General features: G+C 48.4%; 1 protein-coding gene across 2 annotated transcripts in view; it reads left to right on the forward strand.

The window, feature by feature from the left end:
* Positions 1-26,100, forward strand: part of LOC145341169 (TRAF2 and NCK-interacting protein kinase-like) — a 209,296-nt gene that overhangs the window by 119,236 nt on the left and 63,960 nt on the right. Inside the window, exons 11-16 of one of the 2 annotated variants that reach the window (XM_080186088.1) lie at positions 589-655; positions 1,827-2,034; positions 7,011-7,127; positions 16,314-16,400; positions 19,490-19,681; positions 22,422-22,784. In XM_080186088.1, the coding sequence (XP_080042214.1) occupies positions 589-655; positions 1,827-2,034; positions 7,011-7,127; positions 16,314-16,400; positions 19,490-19,681; positions 22,422-22,784 (1,034 nt within the window). The remainder of the gene's footprint in view (positions 1-588; positions 656-1,826; positions 2,035-7,010; positions 7,128-16,313; positions 16,401-19,489; positions 19,682-22,421; positions 22,785-26,100) is intronic. The other variant, XM_080186087.1, reaches the window with a different exon arrangement.

Genomic DNA, 26,100 nt, shown 5'->3' on the forward strand with positions numbered 1-26,100 from the left:
TTTTTCCTGACTCCACCGTTTGGCAGCGATGCCTTTAGCTGTCTAAACTCTGGAAAGCTATTCTGAAACCACTTGGCCTATATCCACTTCTCTCCCCTTGTTCCTTTAAAACAAACCTTTTTATTCATTCTTTATGTGCCTCAGTGTCAAACCTTAATGATGATGCTCTGGATGCACCTGGGAATATTGAACTGTGTAAAAGATGCTACATAAATGCAAAATGTTGCTTTTTTTTCGTGGGATGTGGGTGTTGCTGGCTAGACCAGCATTTCTTGTCTATCCCTAACTGCCCTTGAGAAGGTGGTGGTGAGCTGTCTTCTTAAACTATTGCAGTCCATGTGGTGTAGGTGCACCCACAGTGCTGTTAGGGAGGGAGATCCAGGATTTTGACCCAGTGATAGTGAAGGAAAGGTGATATATTTCCGAGTCAGGTTGGTGAGTGATTTGGAGGGGAATCTCCAAGTGGTGGTGTTGCCAGGTATCTGCTGCTTTTGTCCTTCTCGATGGTAGAGGCAATAGATTTGGAAGTTTCTGTTGAAGGAGCCTTGATGAACTAACATAATGTATGATCTTATCTAATTACCTCAGATGAGACAGAATATGAATACAGTGGGAGCGAGGAAGAGGAGGAGGACCATGAATTCGGAGAGCCAAGGTAAGCGAGGAAGAAGTGAACACCAGGAATTGGAGGGTTTGTCTTTCTTTGAGTCTGTCTCCTTGAATTTCTGTTAAAAAACGTGCATGGCCTTTTGGAGGCTCAATGGGTGATGCATTTTTACCTGGGTCAGAATGAGGGTTTAATTTCCGTCTACAAGACCTGAGCCAGTAACCTAAGATGACACAGAGTGTGGTACTGAGGGAGTGCTGCACTGCCAGAGGTGCCTTGTTTCAGATGAAACATGCAAGCAAGGCCCTTTCATTCCCTTTGGGTGAATATAAAAGGTTCCATGGCCAGTATGTTGAGGAAGAGTGCTAGAGTTCTCCCCAATGTCTTGGGGCTAATGTTCGTCCTTTGATTAGGAACTAGGAGCAGGAGTAGGCCATTTGGCCCTTCGAGCCTGCTCTGCCATTCATCTTGATCATAACGGATCATCGAATTCAATATCCTGATTCCCCCTGTCCCTCATATCCCTTGATCCCTTTAGCCCCAAGAGCTGTATCTAATTTCTTCTTGAAATCACACAATGTTTTGGCCTCATTCTGTGGGAATGAATTCCACACATTCACCACCCTCTGGGTGAAGGAATTTCTCCTCCCCTCAGTTCTAAAAGGTTTACCCCTTATCCTCAAACTATGACCCCTAGTTCAGGACTCCCCCACCATTGGGAACATTCTTTCTGAATCTGTCCAGTCTAACCCAGTTAGAATTTTATAAGTTTCTGAGATGCCCCTCTCACTCCTAAACTCTGTGAATATCATCCTCTCCCTATGTTACAGACATATCATTGAAACTGATGATCTCGTCATTTACTGCATGACAATCTGTGGGATCTTGCTGTGCACAGATTTGGCTAATGTTGTTTCTCCATTACAACAGTGACTAGTTTGCAGAAAGTGTTTCATTTGTTGGAAGGAGCTTTGGGATCTGGTGTTCGTAAGCAGGGATGTAGAGATCTAATTCTTTCCTATTGTAACGCGACGCAAGTTCTATAGAATGTTCCTGTCACTGAGGTCAGGGAACATGTAGTTCAGTTCTGATCTTCACCCCCAAACACAAACCAGCTACAATATTCTGTGACGCTGGGGTTCTCTGCTTTCAGCTCCACTGATAGCTCCAGATTTAACTCTTGCATTTCTCCTCCACCCCCACCCGCCTCACCCCGCAGCTCCATTGTAAACCTGCCCGGAGAGTCGACCCTTCGCCGGGATTTCCTGCGGCTCCAATTGGCCAATAAGGAAAGGTCAGAGGCCATCAAAAGGCAACAACTCCAGGAGCAGCAGCAGCGGGAGAACGAGGAGCACAAGCGCCAACTGCTGGCCGAACGGCAGAAGCGCATCGAGGAGCAGAGGGAGCAGCGACAGAGATTGGAGGAGGTAATGGTGTTGGCGGGGAGCAGTCAGACTCGCGGTGAATCTTCGGAGCTCTCTGTCCCGGAAGGCAGTGGAAGCTCCATCATTGAGCATCTTCAAGATGGACATTGGTAGATCTCTGGGTACTGATGACATCAAGGGATATGGAGGCGGTGGGGGAAAAGTGTGTTGAGGTGAATGATAAGCCATCATCTGTTTGGACGGCAGAGCAGGCTCAATGGGCCGAATGGCCTACTCCTGTTGCTATTTCCTGTATTCCTATTGGAGTGTTTGAACACTTCCCAGCGCTCTTAACCCCAGTGACACGGAAGGAGTTGAGTGTTGGGGTGAGGTGCTGGGCTTGGGATTTGACAGAAACATTATCTTTTGTTTGGGAAGGTGTTTTGTAGTTTTCAATGGGGCTGCGTTGACAGGAAGGGAACGAATGGCTGCTTCCTGTCTCAGTCCGAAATGTGAATGTGTGAAGTGACCAGCTGAGTCAGCCAGGACCAGAGCAGGGGAAGCCTGTGGCTCGTGTGCAGGAATAAACAAAGCTTGTGTCCTCATTGTTTTCACTAAGTCTTCTAGTGGAAGCGACACTGGGAACACAGGCAAAGACTCTGATCCATTTAACCCTGAGAACATTCAACCATCCACCTAACTCGCTTCCTATAACCTGCACAGGAGGAAGCCATTTCATCCATCATTCCTGCACCCTAGCATCATAGAATCCTTACGGTGCAGAAAGAAGCAGTTTCAGTCTGTAAAAGACTGTCTGTCTGAAGGAGCATCCCATCAAGGCCCTCCCCACTCCCCCCCCTCGTCCCCCTCCTCTCCCCCCCCCCCCCCCCCCCCCCCTTTCCCTCCTCTTCCCCGCCTCCCCACGCATTCACCATGGCCAATCCACCTCATCTACAGATCTTTGGAGTGTGGGAGGAAACCAGAGCACCTGGAGGAAACCCACGCAGACACGGGGAGAATGTGCAAACTCCACACAGACGGTGACCTGAGCCGGGAATTGAACCCGGGTCCCTGGCGCTGTGAAAGCAGCAGTGCGAACCCACTGTGCCACCCCTGTACTGGCCCTTTTGTAAGAGTTATCCAATTATTCTCACTGCCCTACACTTTCCTTTGTAAATATTTATCCAGTTCCCTTTTGAAGGTTACCATTGAATCTGATTTTGTGTGTTCTGGATCATATTAAATCTTTGCAATGGTTCTCTTTTATTTGTGTCCTCTGGGTACTGAACCTCTGCCACGTCCTAAAGTTAAAGTTTATTTTATTCGTCACAAATAGGCTTACATTAACACTGCAATGAAGTTACTGTGAAAATCCCCTAGTCGCCACGCTCCGGCGCCTGTTTGGGTCAATGCACCTAACCAGCGTGTCTTTCGGAATGTGGGAGGAAACTGGAGCACCCAGAGGAAACCCACGCAGACATGGGGGAGAACATGCTCCACGCAGACAGTGACCCAAATCAGGAATTGAAGCAGGGTCCTTGGTGCTGTGAGGCAGCGGTGCTGACCTCTGTCAGCCATCATGCTGTCTCCTGGAATAGATTACTCTATCCAGCTTCATCATCTTGCCGATTATATTATTGGGATCACTTTAATCTTCGCTGTTTCCAGAGGGATAGCCCCAGCTTCACCAGTCTCTCCACATTAACCGGGCTCCCTCATGCCCAGTACTACATCATTTCCAAATACCCGTCTTAAAGCTTGGTGCCCAGAACGGTTCGCCATCTAGGGCCTAACCGGTGCCTTCTAGAGGTTTCAGATAGGTTACACCAATCAGTTATGAGGACTTGTGAGGCAGGGGGTAGCCAGAAGTTCGAGTCCCAACCGCGGACTTGATGATCAAGGGAGGTGCGTTGATAGTGCAGTCAGACAGCTCAACTTGTAAATCCTTCCAAACACTCAATGTAAAAGTGGGAGAGATTCCCGGTCCTCTGTGCTTGGTGTGGAGTGGTGCCTCTCGAGCTAGAGGGCCCTGATGACGTTTGGAGGTGATGTAGAGACTGACTAACACGGTACCGGGGATGGGGGAGTCCAGTTAATGCGGAGAGGCTGGTGAAGCTGGGTCCATCCCTCTTGAAACAGCGAAGATTAAAGAGATCCCAATAAAATTTCCAGAACTTACTCGCCATGGAAACAGACAAAAGTGTGCCCCATTAGATTGGGGTCACCCATTTCTTCTTTCCCTGAATATAATTTAAGCCGAAGGGTGAGCGCAAAAGTAATTCTCCAGCCTCGCCCGTGGCTCACATTCTCCAGTCCCACGGCTGTTAACGGGGATTTGGCTGAGTGCCAGATTCTCTGTCCTGGCTGGCAGTGAGGATCGGAGAATCCCAGCCCACATCCGTAAAGCTCAGTGCACCGCTGGATGGAGGAAGAGAGTTGGAATTGGACACTGATCGTTGCTCTCAACTAACCCCCAACAGAGCCAGGCACGTGCTGTTTAATTCCTCCCCACCCCCAACCCCGCTCCCTCTGACAACGAGACCGTCATGAGCTGATTTTAACTCTTAACTGCAAGCCCCCCTCTTCAACATGGCTGTCCCTATTTGGTTTTGGATACAGTGGAATGAAGCACGGTGGCCGGAACCTTCCCACCGCTCACACCGGTGGGATTTTCCCATCCCGCTGGCCACCAAATTCTCCTCGTCGCAGTGGGAGCGTGAACAGGTAGTAAGATCGCGCCCCGTGCGTTAAGAGGTGAAATGATTGGTGGTGGTGGTTTGTTTGGAAGCTGATGAACAAGACACTTACACTCTTGTACGCTGCTGCCCCCTTGCTGAGAATCAATTGGTTGCTCTTGGTCAAACTCTTGATCCAGGATCCATTACCTCCTGGAGCTCAGGGGAGATCTATCATTCCACTCAACTTTTAGTGAACAGAATTTCATTATTTATGTAGCGTTATATAGCATTTACACCACAGAAAACATCGTACAAAACATGCAGCTCCGAAACAGACCATTTAGCCCCACTCATCTGTGCAGCTCTCCTCCTGTATCAACCTCATTTCAACATATCTTTCTGTTCCCTTTTCTCTTTTGCTTATGTTTGAAAACATTGAGTGCTTTTCCTCTCAGCCCTCCTGTAAACTGTGTTTACATTGCAGGATTGGCCCATTCACCCAGGCTTTCCAGAAACATCTTCGGTCCTTTTGAGTTCTTGGTTCAATTCTACTTGGGGGAAAGCAGAAACTGGAGACTTTGTACCAAGCTCTTGGTACCCTCGAATCAAATAGAATCATTGAACACAGAAGGCCATTCAGCCCATCAGGGGTACAAGCTGTAGGATGACCACTTTTATAAAATTGCTATCCAGAAAGCGCTCATGAATATGCCGTAGAGATGCCAGTTGCTGCTCCAGCTCTGAAAGCTGGAGTTTGAGCTGCTGCACCTGACGACATTTTTTTGCATATACAGCTATCCAAAACATGGGCAATAGCGTGAGGTTCCCACATATTGCAGGATGTGCACTCGAGGATGGAGATGCCCTGCCACTTCCCTACCTATTAAGTAATAAATCTTAACACTAATAATAAACTATCCTACCTTTTTCAAAAAAGGCACACTACTTCCCTTCTGTTTACATCACTTAAATATAAGGAAGTTAACTGAATATTTTACTTGACCCTTTTAGCCTCAACAGGAAGGGGAGCAGGATTTGTGTCCCATTATCCTCCTGCCTGGTGAATATTGCCAACGGCAGGATTATTTGCAGTTGGCACATCGCCAGGCACTGGCATTTTCGATGACCCCACTTCTATTGCCAAATTTGCAGGCCCCCTAAATTCAACACTTTGATTGAATTAAAGTACAAGAGTCTCAGTTCTCTCCTGATCCACTTTCCACTTGTTAGCTACAGTAAACTTGAGCTCATCCGAAACTCTGCGAACCTGTGTCTCGTCCCACACACTCATCACCCCTGTGCTTACTGATTAAAGAGCACCACAAATTTAACATTTTCATCTTATCAAATCTCTCCATGACCTTTCTCTTCCTTCTCCAGCCCCACAACCCTCCCAGAACTCTGCGTACTGCCAAATCTGGCCTCTTGTTTTAAATTCCTATCTGGGCATCACTGACTGGCCAGCATTTATTGATGTGGAGATGCTGGTGTTGGACGGGGGTAAACACAGTAAGAAGTCTCACAGCACCAGGTTAAAGTCCAATAGGATTATTTGATAGTAAACCCACAAGCTTTTGGAGATGGTGTTCCTTCGTCAGGTATGTGGAAGGGACCTTGTGGGTTTACTATCAAATAAACTGGTTGGACTTTAACCTGGTGTTGTGAGGCTTCTTACTGTATTTATTACCCATCCCTTGTTCAGAGGGCAGTGATTTTGGAGTCACATGTAGGCCAGACCGGGTAAGGACGGCAGATTTCCTTCCCCAAAGGACATTAGTGAACCAGATGGGTTTTTCCGACAATCGACAGTGGTTTCACGGTCACCAGTAGATTCTGAATTTCAGATGTTTTTTATTGAATTTAAATTCCACCATCTGCTGTGGTGGGTTTCGAACCCGGGTCCCCCAGCTGAGTTCCTGGATTAACCATCCAGTGATAATACCACTCAGCCATCACCTCCCCTCACATGTGGGCCAGACCGGGTAAGGACGGCAGAATTCCTTCTCTAAAGGACATCAGTGAACCAGATGGGTTTTTACGATGATCGATAATGGTTTCGTGGTCATCATTAGACTTTTAATTCCAGATCTTTATTGAATTCAAATTTCACCATCAGCCATGGTAGGACTGGAACCCGGGTCCCCAGAGCATTACCCTGGATTACTAGTCCAGTGAGTACACCTCTACGCTGCCACTCTCCTCGCTGAGCTCTTGCCTCAGTGCATATCTCTTGATGCCTTCACTGTCCAGGAATCTAGCAATCTCTTTTTGAATGTACCCAGTGACTGAGCCAGAGTTAACACCCGCTCAGTAACCCGGCACCTCCTGACATTTCATCATTCTCTCTCTCTGCCATCTCAGCAACAAAGGAGAGACCGGGAGCACCGGAAGCAGCAGGAACGGGAGCAGAGGAGGAGGTACGAGGAGGTGGAGAGGCTGAAACGGGAGGAGGAGAGACGCCTGGCTGAGCGAGAGCAGGTGAGCGTGAGTTAGATCCTGTGCTTCGCGGAGAAATTGGGAATGTTGGGGAATGTAATTCTCTGTAACAGCCCCTTCAACTCGGTGTCTGCTGAGGCGCGTAGTTCCCAATCCTTCGGTTGCCATGGCTGTCATTTTCAGCCAGTGCGTTCTGGGCTGTGTGATACGGTGCGGCCCAGTATCGGAGACCGGTTTGTACACCTGAAAACCTGGGCGCTCTGCAAGTGTCTTTACACTGGGAGAAGTGGGTGAGGAAACGGTGAGAGATACCACACCCCCCATCCCCCAATTCCCAATCCCATCACCCTGATAATCTCCAAGCTGATTGGCTAAGACTTTAAGGATCTGTGTTATCTCCCATTAGTCGGAGTTGCCGGGGAAGAAACCTCCAACACGTCTCTTCAGTCCTTCTCAGGATGTGAGTGTGACTAGCACGGCTGGTAGTTATTGCCAACCCCTAGTTGCCCCTCTGGGAGTTGGGGATGCCCCTATCAGGGGGTAAAGGTGTGGGACTGGAGCGATGTAGAGGAACAGAATCCATTGGGTTTCACAGCAATCTCACAGCGCCATGGTCTGAGATTTTTCTTTTAAATTTTAGAACTGAATTTTAAATTCTCCCGCCGGTGGGATTTAAACTCACGTTCTCCGCCATCCCCCAGATCAGCTTGCGCCTCCTTAACACCAAGACAGCACCCTGCTCCCTTCCTCCCCCTAGTGACCGTGGCTCTAATTGCAGCAGGGTTGACCTCTGAGTCCTGGCTAATGAGGTGTCATAGAGGTTTACAGCATGGAAACAGGCTCTTTGGCCCAACTTCTCCATGCCATCTTTTCTTTTTAAGCCTCTAAGCTAGTGCTAATTGCCCGCATTTGGCCCATCTTACCCATCTAAATGCTTTTTAAAAGACAAAATTGTACCCGCCTCTACCACTACCTCTGGCAGCTTGTTCCAGACACTCACCACCCTCTGTGTGAAAAAATTGCCCCTCTGGACCCTTTTGTATCTCTCCCCTCTCACCTTAAATCTATGCCCTCAAGTTTTAGACTCCCCTACCTTTGGGAAAAGATATTGACTATCTAGCTGATCTATGCCCCTCATTATTTTATAGACCTCTATAAGATCACCCCTCAGCCTCCTACACTCCAGAGAAAAAAGTCCCAGTCTATCCAGCCTCTCCTTATAACCCAATTCCTCGTAGCATCCCAGTAAATCTTTTTTGCGCTCTTTCTAGTTTAATAATATCTTTTCTGTAATAGGGTGACCAGAATCATATATAGGTGTAATTCCCTTCCCCACCCTCCGACTAAGTGTTTTTTGGGATGCAGGAAATCAGGATTTTGTACCTGTTTATTTATTCGCGTCACAAGTAAGCTTACATTAACACCGTAATGAATTCATGTGAACATCTCCTGGGTAGGTCAGAGAAATAGGAGGAAATCCTTTTCGTACCTTGAATCTGAGGACAGACCTGTTCCTGGACCCCATTTACCCGTCCTTCCTTCACTCTCCTCAGGACCCTAACCCAACAAATCGAGCACCATCTTGAAAGCTTCAGTTGACTCCTCGAGTTTGCAGCGTTTGAACGTAACTTCAGAACTAGGAGCAGGAGTCGGCCACCTGTCCCCTCGAGCCTGTTCCGTCATTCAATAAGATCCTGGCTGATCTTTTCATGGACTCAGCTCCACTTACCTGCCCGCTCACCATAACCCTTAATTCCTTTACTGTTCAAAAATTTATCTATCCTTGCCTTAAAAACATTCAATGAGGCAGCCTCAACTGCTTCACTGGGCAGGGAATTCGACAGATTCACAACCCTTTGTGTGAAGAAGTTCCTCCTCAACTCAGTCCTAAATCTGCTCTCCCGTATTTTGAGGCTATACCCCCTAGTTCTAGTTTTACCCGCCAGATGGAACAACCTCCTTGCTTCTATCTTATCCATCCCCTTCACAATTTATTAGCCACAAGTAAGACTTACATTAACACTGCAATGAAGTTACTGTGACATTCCCCTAGTCGCTACAATCTGGCGCCAGTTTGGGCCAATGCACCCTAACCAGCACGTCTTTCAGAATGTGAGAGGAAACCAGAGCACCCGGAGGAAACCCATGCAGACATGGGGAGAATGTGCAAACTCCACACAGACAGTGACCCAAGCCGGCAATAGAACCCAGATCCCTGCCTTAGTGCTGTGAGGCAGCAGTGCTAACCACTGTGCCACCCATCTTAAGATTTGGTGGGGCGGGGGTTAGGAGTAGTTTTGGAGGAGTTCCAGATTTCCACTGGCTGTGGTTAGCACTGCTGGCTCACAGCGCCAGGGACCCGGGTTTGATTCCCAGCTTGGGTCACTGTGTGGAGTTTGCACATTCTCCCCATGTCTGCATGGGTTTTTTCCCCAGGTGCTTCAGTTTCCTTCCACAGTCTGAAAGGCGTGCTGGTTAGGAGCATTGGCCCGAACAGGTGCTGGAGTGTGGCGACTGGGGGAATTTTACAGTTACTTCATTGCAGTGTGAACTGCCCCCCTCTTAATTCTCTACACCTGAGGGAATGCAGAGAAGTCACTGTATCCAGAGACGTTCAATCATAAGGGATCTATACAATAGATTGAGAAGAACTGGTCCCCTTAGGACAAGGATCAAGAAGTGTAGAGGGCACAGATTTACAGATTGACAGAAAAATTCCCTACCGCAGGGAGCAACTGAGCCCAAAACATGTTTTCAAGAAGTCTTACAACACCTAGTTAAAGCAAAAGCTCGTGCTACCAAATAAATCTGTTGGACTTTAACCTGGTGCTGTGAGACTTCTTACTGTGCCCACCCCAGTCCAACGCTGGCATCTCCACATCCTGCTTTCAGGAAGCAGTTAGATTTAGCACTCGGAGCGAAGGAGAGTAAAGGATGTGGAGAGGAAGTACATGGGGTTATGAAGGAAGGGTGGGATTGTGGTCAGTGTGGATTCCTTCTGTGCTGTAGAAATCTGTGATTCTAAAATGCAGGACTACAGGAAAAGGGTAGGACTGGCATGAGCTAAATCATAGAACCCTACAGTGCAGAAAGAGGCCCTTCGGCCCATCGAGTCTGCACTCAACACAATCCCACCCAGGCCCTACCCCCCCATATCCCTACATATTATCCCCACTAACCTCTCTAACCTACACATCCTGGGATACTAAGGGGCAATTTCTTAGCATGGCCAATCAACCTAACCAGCACATCTTTGGACTGTGGGAGGAAACCGGAGGAAACCCATGCAGACACGGGGAGAATGTGTGGAGTTTGCACAGTGACCTGAGCCAGGAATCGAACCCAGGACCCTGGAGCTGTGAAGCAGCGGCGCTAACCACTGTGCTACCGTGCTGCCCTTTGCAGAGAGTCAGCACAGACATAATGGGCTGACTGGCCTCCTTCCCATTCTCTGATTCATCATTATAACCCTTTTCACTCCAATGCCATCCTGTTGATGCAACCCCTCCCACTGCTCTGTCACAAGTACCCTCTGTGAGGTGATGTGAAGATGATTACTCCGGGTGGAGCCTCTGAGAGAGGAGGAATCAGAGGGAGGAGTGTTTATTTGGTTAAAAATACAAACATCTCTTCCAGTGAGAAGAAGCTGTAATTGTCAACTCTCTCCCCCAGTGGTGGAGGCTGGAAGATTGAGGGGTGGGTATTACAGAGAGTGACACTAAGTCTGAGCAGCTTTCCATTGGATTGGAATTTCTCCGACAGCTCACACAAAGGAGTGAGTCACTGGGACTCGGAGCCCAGCGAGAGCTCACGTAGAGTTGTTCGATAACTGACACGCTTGATAGTTTCCCGGTGTGAGAGGGTGGTCCTACGCTGAGAGATTGAGTAGACCAGGCCTGTATTCTCTAGGGTTCGGGAGGATAAGAAGTGATCTCATTAAAATGTACTCAGTTCTTTGAGGATTTGATGAGATAGATGTTGAGAGGCTGCCCTCCCTGGCTGTGGAGTTGTTTGGGGGATGAGGGGGGGGTGCACAGCCTCAGGGTGAGGGATCGGCCATTTTGGACTGAGATGAGGAGACATTTCTTCACTCAAAGGGGTTGTGAGTCTTTGCAACTCTCTGCTGCAAAGAATTGTGGATGCTCAGCCATTGGATATATTCAAGACTGAGAGTAAAGGATTTTTGGGCACTGAGGAAATGAAGGGATACGAGGGGGGGGGAAGTGCCAAAGAGCTGAGCTCGGAAATTAGCTCCAATCCGATGAATGTTGGTGGTTCAGGTTTGAGATGTTGCATGTTTGACTCCATCTCCTATTTCTAACATTTTTTGGAGAGATTGAGCCTCGGAATGCCGAATCTGTTTGGAGATAATCTAACCACCACCCCTTGACATTCAATGGCATTACCGAGACTGAATCCCCCACTATTGGCATCCTGGAGGTTACCATTAACCAGAATGGGCGGCACCGTAGCACAGTGGTTAGCGCTGCTGCTTCCCAGCTCCGGGGTCCTGGGTTCGATTCCCGGCTCGGGTGACTGTCTGTGTGGAGTTTGCACATTCTCCTCGTGTCTGTGTGGGTTTCCTCCGGGTACTCCGGTTTCCTCCCACAGTCCAAAGATGTGCAGGTTAGGCTGATTGGCCATGTTAAAATTGCCCCTTAGTGTACGAGGATGTTTAGGTTAGAGGGATTAGTGGGTGGGATATGGGGGTAGATCCTGGGTGGAACTGGGGTCGGTGCAGACTCAATGGGCTGAAGGGTCTCTTTCTGCACTGTAGGGTTTTATGATTCAGAAACGAACGGGACTCACCACATTCATATTGTGGCTACAAAAACAGCTCATTGTTGGGAATTGTTCAGACTGTAACTCATCTCGTCCAAAGCCTGTCCGCTATCTACAAGGCTAAATTGTGGAGTGTGGTGTCCCACTCCCCTCTTGCCTGGATGTAGCTCCCACAATATTCGAAGCTTGATACCATCCAGGACAAAGCAGCTCGCTTCCTGGTTATCCCATCCACAAACACTCCGTCCCTCCACCACTGATATACACTGGCTGTACTTTGCTCTGTAGCAACGACTGGAACAGCGCCTTTCAAATGTACGACCTCCAACATCCTGAGGGAAAAGGATAGCAGATGTAAGGGAACATCTCCACCTGTAACCCCCCTCCAACTCACCCGCTTTCCTGTTGGAAAACCCTGGAACTCATTCCCTAACAGCACTGTGGGTGTACCTACACCACATGGACTGCAGAAATTTAAGAAGGCAGCTCACCGGCAGCAGCTGAGGGGCAGTTAGGGAGGGGCAGTATATACCAGCCATTGATGCCCAAGCTGAATAAATGAAAGGTCTCATCATGTGGCCTCCTGCCTCAAACCAGCCCGACCCCCAGCAGCTGCCATCTTAGGCTTGCCAACCCTCACAATGCCCCCAACCTCCGAGACCAATTACTGAGCACAGTTTAAGCATAATCAGAGACTGTTTACCATCCAACCCCTAACCTCCTATCCCGTATTCCATTGCACACCCAATGAGATTCATCCTCTTCATCTTTTGAGCTTTAACACTAGGCACTGGCGCACTGTAGACAGTGTGGAGGAGCTGGGTTCCCATCCTGCTCACCCATCACACTGTCTCCACTGCCAATGCTGTACCCCGCGACCTCTCACACCCCCCCCACCCCCACAATCATCCCTCCCGCACACTCCGACCTTGGTCACCTGGTGCAGCCAATCTCTGCCTTCCCACAGCTGACTCAGTCACACTTAGACTGATTTTCACAGTCACAAATAATCTATTCAGAGTCTCGTTCATAGCACAGCAGTAGGCCTTTTGGCCCGTCAAGTCTGTGCCAGCCCTCTGCGATGCAATCCATTCCCTGTGGCCCTGTAAATATATTTTCCTGATGTGGAGATGCCGGTGTTGGACTGGGGCAAGCTCAGTAAGAAGTCTCACAACACCAGATTAAAGTCCGACAGGTTAATTTGATAGCACAAGCCGCTGGCTTTCAGAGCACGGCCTCTTCAGCAGGTGAGTGGGAGCTCTGTTCTATCTGTGTTTGTGAACAGAACTCCCACAACGCTTGTGGCTTGCGTTACCAGATCAACCTGTTGGGCTTTACCTGGTGTTGTGAGACTTCTCGCTGAATTATTTCCCTCCATTCAATCTTTCTTTTAAACTCACCAGTCACATCTGCTTCGCCCAGCCTCAGAGGCTGTAAGTCGCAGACTGTTAGCCCCACGCTGGATAAGAATGGTCTTCCTCTCATTCTACTGATCAGAGTGTCAAATCTGTGTCCATGTTGCTCTCGAACCGTCAGCTGATGGGAACAGCTTTACTTTCTGCTCTGCTGTACCTAACCCTGATATAATTTTGCTCCCTACATCTGATTTTTAAGGAACAAAAGTGTTCACAAGAGGGCTGGCCTGTAGCCTGATGGGGGTAAAGGGGCTTTTCCTGTCATTTGACCAGAGCCTCTGACTGTCCAGTGACCCACACCATTCCACCCCTCCAATTCCTCTCCAACCAACATGACCCGAGCTGGATAAATCTGCTGTGTCGAATTCCAGAGATTTGAGTTGAAACAATCTCCCTCCCACCAAGCACAGGAAATGTGAAGTGCACTTGTGTGGGAGTGTCAGTGTACAGAGTGAGAGAGATATTTATGTCCATAATAATTCCACCCCCCCCCACAGTAACCTCCCCCTAATTAGTACGTGTCACAAAACAAAGTCATTAACGGTGCTTAAAGGGAAAGTGTCTCTTCCAAAAATGTTGAGATGTTCCGGACCTGATGCCTCCCGTTGAGGGAACCACAACCTGAATTTGTGTGGTATCTGTAACATAATCTAATGTGCATTACCAAGCAAAACCCAACAGCAAGCCACATAGAACCATAGATTACAGCACAGAAGGAGGCCATTCAGCCCACCTTGTCCAGGCCAGCCCAAGGACACCAGGTGCCCTTTCTAATCCCACCTTCTTGCATCTGGCAGGTAGAAGTTCCTCCTCAACTCAGTCTTAAATCTGCTCCCCCTTGTTTTGAGACCATGCCCCCCTAGTTCTAGTTTCACCCGCCAGTGGAAACAACTTCCCTGCTTCTATCTTATCTATTCCCTTCATAATCTTATATGTTTCTATAAGATCTCTCTTCATTTTCCTAAATTCCAATGAGTATCGTCTCAGTCTCCTCTCATAAGCCAACCCTCTCAACTCCAGAATCAACCTGGTGAGTCTAATTTGGTCTACACTTTTATCAATAGCTTTTAAAATTTATATACCCTGATCAAATCCCCTCACATCCTTTTAAACTCCAGCGAGTGCAAGCCCAAAGTTGGAATATCAAGCTATACAGCACACCCAGAGGTTTTTTTTTATACTTGACGTCAGTGGTAATATTTGGCAGGTGAAATTGGGTGAACTCCCCTCCCTGCCCCCAGCCCGGCCTCCCAAATTTCCCCCAGTCCAGGACTTTCTCTGGGACAAGATGGAGCCCTCACTGCTCCCACACAACTTCCTGATCTTCACTGAGTATCTTTCACTGAGCTTTGTCCTGCTTGCGTGATGGGTTGTCCGGGATAAGGGAGTTCTAATTGTCAAATGCTGCACTAAATCCACTAGACAGGAGTTAATCGAGTTTTTTTTGGCTTGGTTTCCGCTCATCGTGTCTGTTGTATTTCTCTTTATTCTTTAAAGCTTGTCAAAAAATATTATCCTGTTTGTTTTAAAAAAAAAAGCAAAAGCTGTTTCACTCGACTGAAGCCCTGAGTCAGACTGAACCGAAGGTGGTCACACAGGCCGAGCAACATCTGGAACAGAACCGTCTCCAGCGGGGAATTCCAAAAGTTCAAACATCAAATTCATTGACTGAGCTCTTACTTGTGAGAGGGGGAGTAGTTTAAAAAAAAAACCTTCATCTCCAGAGTGGTGAGGGGCCATCCTTTGGAGTTAGAACATAAGTGCAGGAGGGAGAGGGGGACCGTGCACACCTCCTCCTACAGGCCGACTGTGGAATGGCACCAGCAGCCACTGGGAAAGGACACCTCTCCTTGGCTGCAGCATGTTACTAAACTAGAAATAGTGCAGAAAAGATTTACTAGGATGCTACTGGGACTTGATGGTTTGGGTTATAAGGATAGGCCCTGGAGTGTAAGTGGCTTAGGGATGATCTTATAGAGGTTTATAAAAAGAAAATAGAGGGGCACAGATCAGCTAGCGAGTCAATATCTTTTCCCAAAGGTAGGGGAGTCTCAAACTAGAGGGCACAGGTTTAAAGTGAGATGGGAGAGATACAAAAGTGTCCAAAGGGGCAATTGGTCACAGGGTGGTGAGTGTCTGGAACAATCTGCCAGAGGTAGTAGTAGAGGCGGGTACAATTTTATCTTTTAAAAAGCATTTAGGCAGTTACATGGGTACGTTGGGTGTTGAGGGACATGGGCCAAATGCAGGCAATTGGGATTAGTTCAGTGGTTTAAAAAAAAGGGTGGCATGGACAAGTTGGGCCGAAGGGCCTGTTTTCGTGCTGTAAACCTCTGACTCTGAGGTCCCAGGGATCGAGCGAGGCCACCAAAGCTTGGAAACTGGGATTTCTGGCAGAATCCACCTCAAGGCAACCCAAACAGGAGGCTCTCTTCACCTTGGCTGGCAAGATTCGCATTTGTTGCCCATCATTAATTGCCCCTCCAGAAAGTGGTGGTGAATGTAACAGAGTGCCTCGTTCAGCTATTTCACATGGGCTGTTGAGAGTCATCCACATTGTTGTGGGTTTGGAGTCAGGTGTAGGCCAGACCAGATAAGGACGGCAGATTTCCTTCCTGAAAGGACATGAGGGAACCAGATAGGTTTTTACAACACTCATACCAAGGAGAAGCATGAGGGAGCCGTTCAGTCCTTTGAGCCTGCTCTGCCGTTCATTTTGATCATCAGAGATGGTCTCACGGTCACCGTTAATCAGACTAGCTTTATTTTCCAAATTTTCTGAATTAAAAATTCCCCTGAAGCTATGGTGAGATTAGAACTCATGTCTCTTGTTTAATAATCCAGGTTATGATTACTGATTCAGTAACAAAAACACAATGTGACTACCCTCCAATTCAGTTTGGTTCGGGGTTCTCGAACCTTGGTGTTTCCTGTCTCTTTCTCCTCCTTTTCTGAAATCGTTCCTGTTTTCTCTTTTTTCCCTCTCTCTCTCTCGCTCTGTTTTCCCACTCTCTCTCCACAATGTCTTCAGGAGTACATAAGGCGACAGTTAGAGGAAGAACAGAGACAGTTAGAGATCTTGCAACAACAGCTGCTGCAGGAACAGGCCCTCCTACTGGTAATCACCAATATTATTCAAAGTGGAGCTCACCCAGAACCCTGTCCCACATCCCCACCTCCACCCTCCCGCCTGCTTCATGTTGTTCCTTTGTTGTACAGTTTGTGCTTTTTGATATTTGTCTGACAGCAGTTGGACAGCAATCACCACATACTTAAATCTCACTCGCTCCTCGGAGGAGCTTTGTAAAGGAGCGGGAAGACAAATTGATGTTTATTCTACTGGATCACATCCTTTCATTGTGTTGACTCTGAATTGATTTAATGCATTTAGAATTTCTGGTTAAAAGTGGCTTACGCCAGGTGATTGAATGTGACTTCTGTCTCCTCCTGTTTTTGTCCCCTCTCTCTCTCTCTCGTCCTCCTTTTGCATCTAACCCCGTACCTGTCCTGGGAGTGTTTGATGGGGACAATGCAGAGGGAGCTTTACTCTGTATATAACCCCGTGCTGTACCTGTCCTGGGAGTGTTTGATGGGGACAATGCAGAGGGAGCTTTACTCTGTATCTAATCCTGCACTGTACCTGTCCTGGGAGTGTTTGATGGGGACAGTGTAGAGGGAGCTTTACTCTGTATCTAACCCCATGCTGTCCCTGTCCTGGGAGTGTTTGATGGGGGGACAGTGTAGAGGGAGCTTTACTCTGTATCTAACCCCGTGCTGTACCTGTCCTGGGAGTGTTTGATGGGAGACAGTGCAGAGGGAGCTTTACTCTGTATCTAACCCCGTGCTGTACCTGTCCTGGGAGTGTTTGATGGGGACAGCGTAGAGGGAGCTTTACTCTGTATCTAACCCTGTGCTGTACCTGTCCTGGGAGTGTTTGATGGGGGACAGTGTAGAGGGAGCTTTACTCTGTATCTAACCCTGTGCTGTACCTGTCCTGGGAGTGTTTGATGGCGGGACAGTGTAGAGGGAGCTTTACTCTGTATCTAACCCTGTGCTGTACCTGTCCTGGGAGTGTTTGATGGGGGGACAGTGTAGAGGGAGCTTTACTCTGTATCTAACCCTGTGCTGTACCTGTCCTGGGAGTGTTTGATGGGGGACAGTGTAGAGGGAGCTTTACTCTGTATCTAACCCTGTGCTGTACCTGTCCTGGGAGTGTTTGATGGGGGACAGTGTAGAGGGAGCTTTACTCTGTATCTAACCCTGTGCTGTACCTGTCCTGGGAGTGTTTGATGGCGGGACAGTGTAGAGGGAGCTTTACTCTGTATCTAACCCTGTGCTGTACCTGTCCTGGGAGTGTTTGATGGGGGGACAGTGTAGAGGGAGCTTTACTCTGTATCTAACCCCATGCTGTACCTGTCCTGGGAGTGTTTGATGGGGACAGTGTAGAGGGAGCTTTACTCTGTATCTAATCCTGCACTGTACCTGTCCTGGGAGTGTTTGACAGGGGACAGAATGTAGCTGCTGGACGTTACTTCAGATTTGTTTTTATTGCCTATGCCAACAGAAGATGATACTGATCTGTGCTACAATATCAAAATGATAGGGAGGATTGAGACAAAAGAACCAATAAGCAATATTGTGGGAAGGTTATCAAGCAATGAGCATCGTCCTGGGTGATATTTCTGTATTTAAAAGACTGTTCAGTTGCCTTTAATTCCATCAAAGATCAAACACACTCATTCCGAATCTTGGAGTGAGTCAGATGGAGGTTTATTGCCTGACCTCCTCCTGACCCCATTAAGCCTTGTCCATCTCCTCATTGGCCTTTGAAACTCTGCCATATATCATCTCCATCGATACGCATCCTGAGCCTGTATCCTGGTCCGTGTCCCTGTCGATGTATATTGAATATCCGTCTCTCAGCCTCCAGTGTACGGAACTTAAAATCCCTACCCCCATTTACAACAGCCGTTTCCAAACCCACAACCACCGAGAAGGACAAAAGCAACGACACACGGCAACATCATCCAAATTTCCCTCCAAGTCATTCACCAATCTAACCTGGAAATGTATTCCTTCACTGTCACTGGGTCAAAATCCTAGCACGCCCTCCCTAACAGCATCACGGGTGTACCTACACCACGTGGACTGCAGCAGTTCGAGAAGGCAACTCACCGCCGCCTCTGGAGCAATTCAGGATGGGCAATAAATGTTGGTCTTGCCAATGATGCCCACATCCGGCGGCGCGGGCTCGTTGGGCCGAAGGGCCTGTTTCCCGTGCTGGGTTGTTCTTTGTTCTTTGTTCATCCCAAGAACGAATGGACAGAAAAAACCCTACAGCTATCTTTACTCCTAAGTTTGTAACCTGCTTGAATAATGTACCACGGCCTATCCTCAAATACGGAAACTCCAGCTTCATCCGGTTTTGCCATCTTCAACCAATTGTTGACCGTGGAACCATCTTGTCCCTCAATGTCTGAACTCTTCCTCAAGCTTATTCCCCATCTTTACATCTTCTCAGCCCTCCTGTAAAGCATCCTCTTTAACCATGTCAGACTGAACCTTTTGTGGCCATTTCTGCCTCTGAGATGATCTTGGGTTTGTACGCTGTCTTGGCGAGTGAAGACTAGAACTTTGTTCCTGGACCTCTGGGCTGTCCTGTACCCGAAAACTCAACGTCCACGGGATGGGAAGTCAAGAAAACCTTCTCAACATATTGGATTAACCCTTCTATCCAATGGAAGTAGATGGTCAAGGCTGCATCATTGATGTGATGGTCCAATGAATCCCTTCAGTGCTTACCCATGTCTTCCAATACACTGAAACCCTCCCGCTATCTACAATCAGTGAGCTGCTGCCATTTGTTTGGGTTAAGTGGGGTTTTTTTATGCCTTAGATCATTCAAATTAACAAAACTCCTGTCAAATTTGAATCAACTTTGTAAAATGTCAGTTTTGAAAGAGAGAAATTGCAATTTAATTCAGGCTGAAGTGACTGCCCCAAACCTGGTTGGACCTGTCGCTGTCAGTGGTGATGAGATTGTCGTTTGATCTTTGCCCAGATTATTGTGGATGAGATTCTCGCGCCTTGAGGAGATTGGAAGGTTTATTTGTCTCTGTCATTTGTAACATAGTGCCTCCCCCCTTGCCAGTAATGACCGTGGCGAAGGTTTAATGCTCTCTCTTGTGTTTGGTTTCCATCTGAAAGGAATACAAACGGAAGCAGCTGGAGGAACAGCGACAGGCAGAGCGACTACAGTGGCAGTTACAGCAGGAACGCGCTTACCTAGTCTCCCTCCAGCAGCAGCAACAGCTGGAGCCGAGGGCTGGTGAGAAGAAGGCACTTTACCACTACAAAGACAGCTTAAACCCGACTGACAAGCCAGCCTGGGCTAAAGAGGTAGGCAGCCTGATGGACATGATCGAGCTGGGTTTGTCCTCACTCCACGAGTGTGGACTGGGAATTGGAATTGATTGCGTCGTCAATCTGGGCCATTCGGCCCCTTTCATTCCCCTTGGCCGATGAGGTCTTGGGGGAGGGGGCGAGAACTCACCCAGTGATGGTAAAGCCACAATCAAATACCACGTGCTTCCCGGAACCCGGGGGCACCCTGTTACATTGCAGTAAAGAACCCCCAATTTTATTTGGTGAACTGAGTCAGGAATGACGGCGTTTCCTGACATTCTCAGAACTTGGAAGGTTTTTATTCAAATTGGTTCCTTTGTATTCAAAATCTTCCCATTATTCTATATGTACCCACTCATCTCCCTCTCCTGCCTTCACCCTCCTGCCCCCACACTCTCTCTCTCTCTCTCTCTCTCTCTCTCTCTCCCTCCCCCCCCCTTCTCCCTTCATTTCTCTTCCCTTCCACTCCCTTCCCTCTCCCTCTTTCCCCTTCCCCCTTTTCTCCTACCTTCCCCCTCCCTCTCTCCTCTTCTCCATACACATCCACACCTCTGCACCCTCCTCCCCCTCCAAGTTTCCCTTCCCCCTTCCTCCGTCTCTCTCCCTCTTTCTCTCCCCTCCTCCCTCTATTTCTCACCCTCCCTCTCTCCTCTCTCTCTCTCCTCCCCCCCCGCCTCCCTCTCCATCTACCAGAACCACCCTAGTGACTGGGCTGAGCTCTCTCTCCCTCGTGCTCTCAGTTTGAGCTTGTGTTTACTTGCTGTCTGTAGCTCTATGAATGAAACTTCCTGAGCCAATGTGGAGAGTTTATTTAGCGTAACTCAGACGTTCAAACTCTCCTGAGCACTTTAGCTTTCGAATTGACCCAAAATGCAGCATCTGATCATCAACCAGCCATCTCCAGTGGATTGATGAGCTAGCCGTGTGTTTCATTGGCCCGTGTGGAGCTTCAGGAAAAGATGGAAGGTGAGAAAAGAAAGTAAAAGTCCTAAATGTGTTTTGACCAGAGATGCAAAGGTGTCTTTGCACTCATTGTCCCTTCACTAGGAGGACAGTGTCAATTCTAATTGGATACGTTCCAGAAGGTTTCATCTCATGACCTTCAACTGTTTCGTACAGTCCCCACACATCTCTCACCACACTCGCCCACACACACACACACACACCCTCACATACCCCTCACCCGCCACTCACACACCCACACATACCCCTCACCTGCCACACACACACACACCCCTCACACTCCCTCACCCCCCTCACACTCCCCCTCCCCCACACACACACACACACACACACACACACACACACACACACACACACACACACACACACACTCGCCCACACACACACACCCACACATACCCCTCACCCGCCACTCACACACCCACACATATCCCTCACCTGCCACACACACACACCCCCCTCACCCCCCTCACACTCCCCCTCCCCCCCCCACACACACACACACACACACACACACACACACACACACACCCTCACATATCCCTCACCCGCCACTCACACGCTCACACATATCCCTCACCTGCCACACACACACCCCCCTCACACTCCCTCACCCCCCACACACTCCCCCTCCCCCCCCCCCCACACACACACACACACACACACACACACACACACACACACACACACACTCCCCCTCTCCCCCCCCCACACACACACACCCGCCCCCCCCCCCCTCACCTGCCCCACACACACACACACACACTCACCCCACACAGTCACTCACACCCCCACCACACACACAAACACACACACACACACTCCCCTCACCACACACACACACACACACACCCACACCCACACCCCCCACACTCTCACGCACACAATCGTGTTCTCCTACCATTAATCACCTTATATTTCAATCGCACTGCCACCAATCAGAAAGCAAACTGACTCTTGTTTATACCAAAAAAATGTTTAATTTTATTAATTCCCCTTTTGCCCCGGCAGTTAGTCTTCAATGTTTGGAGCTGCTGGGCTTTATCCTGGTGGGTGCGCGGAGGATGAAGTTTTATCAGTGGGTGGAGTTGTTGATCTGAATTTAGAGAATGTGTAGCCAGGGTCCGTGCCAGGCCCAGGAATCTGAGCTGGACAGGACTGGGCGAGGGGTCTGGTCCAGAGCGGCCATCATCTGATTGGATGGTAGGATAGAGTGGAGGAGCTGAATCGCTCATTGACCCTCTGTTGACCCTGATGTCACGAGCAGCAGCGAGCAGCTCCCAACCCAAACAGGCCAATATGGAGCCTCTGTGAGTGATAGTCATCCCAAATCTGTGATGGGGGCCATTTCATCGGATGAGTTGCTGGACCCACCAATTTCCAGAATGACCCTGGGGTCACCAACCTATCAGTATGGTGGCTACAATTCTTGAAAGTGTCACGACTGAGATTGATTTATAGATTTTTGTTACACAAGTGCATTTAGAACTCTAAAACCTAAATGGAATTGAGATACAGTTGTCATGCTGTAATGGCATAGTAGAACAGGTTTAAGGGGCTGAATGGCCTCCTGTTGCTTCTATGTTAGGAGGGAAGGAATTCTTATTTACAATTTGAAACCTCTGGTTTAGCAATGTGTCCCCATCACAGGCGATGTTTTTGGTGTCAGCCATGTCTGACCAGTGTGAAGAATGTTCTAACGTTACTCTGGGTTTTTATCCCGGGTAGGTGGAAGTTATTTTGAACAAATAATTCTGTCATCCAAACCCAGGTACAGAAGCGATCGCTCAGTAATTCTCCTCGACGCCCACCCAAACAGGGAACACATTCCACTAAGTGGCCATCGTCCAATGATATCTCCGACCAACACCCTGCTCAGCAACCAGCACGCCGCCAGCAGAAACTTCATCCCGGTTTCCTTCCCTCCGCCCCGGTCAACAGACGAGGCTCACACCAAGCTGTGGCATTGCAGGACTCCAGTGTCCACACCCAGGCAGAAGGCGGGCAGAAGACGCATGCCCCCCTGGAGGACCAGTCCAGGCAGGCACGATCACGGGGACGGTTAATGGCCAAACAGCGGCTGCCACAGGATTTGACCTTTGGGTTTGGACCTAATGGAGTGGTGAAAAAGAATGTAAAGAGCTCCGTTGCGAATCCTCCAGCGCGCTCAGATGAATACATCTTTACCTTTAGTGAAAGTGGGGTTATTAAGAAAAGGATTAAAGCTGCAAAACCCCTAGCTAACAGATTCACAGCGAAGCCGGATGGGGTGGTAGCCAGGGTTCCAAACGCTCCCAGAATCAGAGTGGATCCTGATTTTGATCTTGAAGATAAATGGTGCAATGAGGGAGAGGCAAGATCACTTTCTGCTGATGTCTCTCTCTCTCCAACATCTCCTCGTAGCCTATCTCCAGAGTTTCCTGAGGACTATCTATCACGTTCCTCCCCAGCTTCATTTCTTTCAGGCACGCAGCAATTTCTAGCTCACAGAGTGAATTCTGCTGAGGGCAACTTCTGTCTAAAGGTCCCTGCGGCCGCGCACTTCCTGTCTTTAAAAAAGATGGCCAGCGCTCCCGATCTTTCTGACTTCGGCTCCTCCTCTTCCGTTGTTCCTGATTCTCGCAACCTCAGTCGCTCAAATTCTGCTGACCTGCATTCCGTACGCAAGCCCCTCTGTGGCTCTCCCATTCCTGGAAGCTTCCCGTATGACGATGCTTTCTTCAGTAGCTCTCCCTGCCGTTCCCTAGAGTCTTCCCATTCCTGCAGCTTTCCCAACCATTACAACACACTCATGGCTTCTGCCGTTCACTCTTCCTTGGAGCAATTGCCCCTCACACCTCCACGTGTAATGTTGGATGGCTCCACTCTATGTCCAGCACCCAAAGAACACGCGGAAGAAATGCGGAACGTTCCAGTATTAAGATTGGAAATTGAATCAGACGATTCCTCAGAGAGGAGAAAATATAACCCATATCCCCATAACCCAATGAATGGTGACTGCTGGACCAGGCCTCTATCTCCAGATAGCCCTGACATTTCCATTTTCTCTCAGTCTTGTCCAGTGAGTAGTTTCCATCAGTTCCCCCTTCCTGGATCTCCCAGAAGCAGCCGTTCGGCTTCTGAAAACAGTGGCGTCAAACTCCCAACTCGATGCCACCGGCAGTCTCCTGAACACAGGAGCTTTAAATAGTCTTTAACTCCATACGCCTTTTGGCTGTTTGAATAAGCAGACATTGCTGGTCCCTCACTCATATCCGTGAATGTCTCCAAAATGGTTTCAGCACCGTTCCATTGATAATGTGCCTTGTTGTGCTCAAAGGCCAATTCTTCTGAGCTTTGCCCTTATTTCATGTTTCTCCTGGTTTGACTGTTGGTACTGACACTTACAGCTTCCTCAACAACCTCTCCCATCTGGGTGTCTGCTCTCTTTCTGATTGCTCTGATGTTAGTCCTTGGTGAGCTCCTACTTTGGCCAGAGAGCTCAGGAAGTTTCTCCATGATCGCTGACGTGGGAACCCTGGAGTATCCGATACTTGTCATTCGATCATGGCTGACATATTTCTCAACACCATTCTCCTGCCTTTTCCCTGTAACCCTTGATCCCCTTACCAATCAAGCTCTCTGTCTTAAGTACACTCAATGACCTGGCCTCCACTGCCTTCTATGGCAATGAATTCCACAGATTCACCACCCTCTGGCTGAAGAAATTCCTTCTCAACTGGGTTCTGAAGGGTTGTTTCCGTATTCTGAGGCTGTGTCCTTGGATCTTAATCTCTCTGACAAATGGAAACCATCTCCCCCACGTCCAGTCCATCCAGTCTTCCAGTATTCTGGAGTAAAAAAACCAAGTAGACCTGGTTTCCTGTTTTGTAAACTGCTACTTGGAGGTGAAATCTTTTAGGTTCAGAGGGAAGACTCAACATAAGAGATGATTCTTTCCAAATGGGAAGAAACAAAGAGTTGAATTTTATATAGTGCCTCAGGATGCCCAAGACAACCAATTACATATTTCTCAAGTGTAGTAGCTGTTGCAATGTAGAAAACATGGCAACCAATTTGCACACAGCAAGATCCCACAATGTGATAACAACCAGATGATCTGCTTTTGAGTGAGGAATTAATATTGGCCAGTAAGACCTCTCCTTCAAAAATTGTGTACGCTGTTCCGTCACCTGAGGGAGACGATAGGACCTCGGTCTAACATCTCACCAGGAAGACATTGGACTGGATTTCCAGTCCTGCCGGTGAGGAACTTCCGGTCCCTCCAAAGATGACCCCAGCCTTGCAGCAGGCTCCCTAGTGGTAGAACGGGCGTGCCACGTAAACGCTATAAACTTCAGGGGGACAGGAAGATTCTACCACTGGCCAATAGCAAGCTGCCTCTGCTGCCAGAAAACGTGCCACAGGAGGGCCACAAAATCCTGCCCATCTCTGCCAGCACAGCAACCCCTCAGTAATGCATTGGAGTGTCAGCCTGGACGATGTACTCAAGGGGAGACAGGGGGGTCATGGTATCGTTGCTGGATTTGTAATCCAGGGACTCAGGTATGTATCCCACCGTGGCAGCTGGTGAAATTTGAATTCAAAATCTGGAATTAAGAATCTACCAATAACCATGAAACCATTGTTGATTGTTGGAAAAATCCATCTGGTTCATTTAATATCCTTCAGGAAGGAAATCTGCTGTCCTTACCCGGTCTGGCTTACATGTGACCCCAGAGCCACAGCGATGTGGTTGACTCTCAGCTGCCCTCAGGGATGGGTAACAAATGCTGGCCAGCCAGTGATGCCCACATCCCATGAATGTATAAAATAAAGAAAAAATGTTTCAGGCAAGGGTCTTGAGCCAATGATGAGAGTGTTATCTGCTGAGCTCTGGCTGACACCAAATTGTACTTTTTTGTACCTTCCACTTTCTCCTGAAACTGTCCAGCTCACAGCAGTTGGTAGACAGCCTTCAATAATGCCAGTGAAACCCTTCCCCATGGTTTCCCATGGACTATCCCAATGTGAATTCCCTGGTTCCTAAGAATAGACTGCCCCATCGTGTCAGAGAGGTTTACAGCATGGAAACAGGCACTTCGACCCAACTTGTCCATGACCCCTCCTTCTTTTAAATCTCTAAACTAATCCCAATTGCCTGCATTTGGCCCATACTCTCTATGCCCATTTTACCCATGTAATTGTCTAAATGCTTTTTAAAGGACAAAATTGTACCCACCTCTACTACTACCTCTGTGAAAAAATTACCTCTCTGGACACTTTTACATCTCTCCCCTCTCACCTTAAACCTATACCCTCAGTTTTAGACTCCCCTACCTTTGGGAAAAGATATTGACTATCTAGCTGATCTGTGCCTCTTATTATTTTATAGACCTCTATAAGATCACCCCTCAGCCTCCTACACGCCAGAGGAAAAAGTCCCAGTTTATCCAGCCTCCCGTTATAAC

Source organism: Carcharhinus amblyrhynchos, chromosome 3 (genome assembly GCF_965287045.1).
Source record: "Carcharhinus amblyrhynchos chromosome 3, sCarAmb.v2.hapA, whole genome shotgun sequence".
NCBI classification, from domain to species: Eukaryota; Metazoa; Chordata; class Chondrichthyes; order Carcharhiniformes; family Carcharhinidae; genus Carcharhinus; species Carcharhinus amblyrhynchos.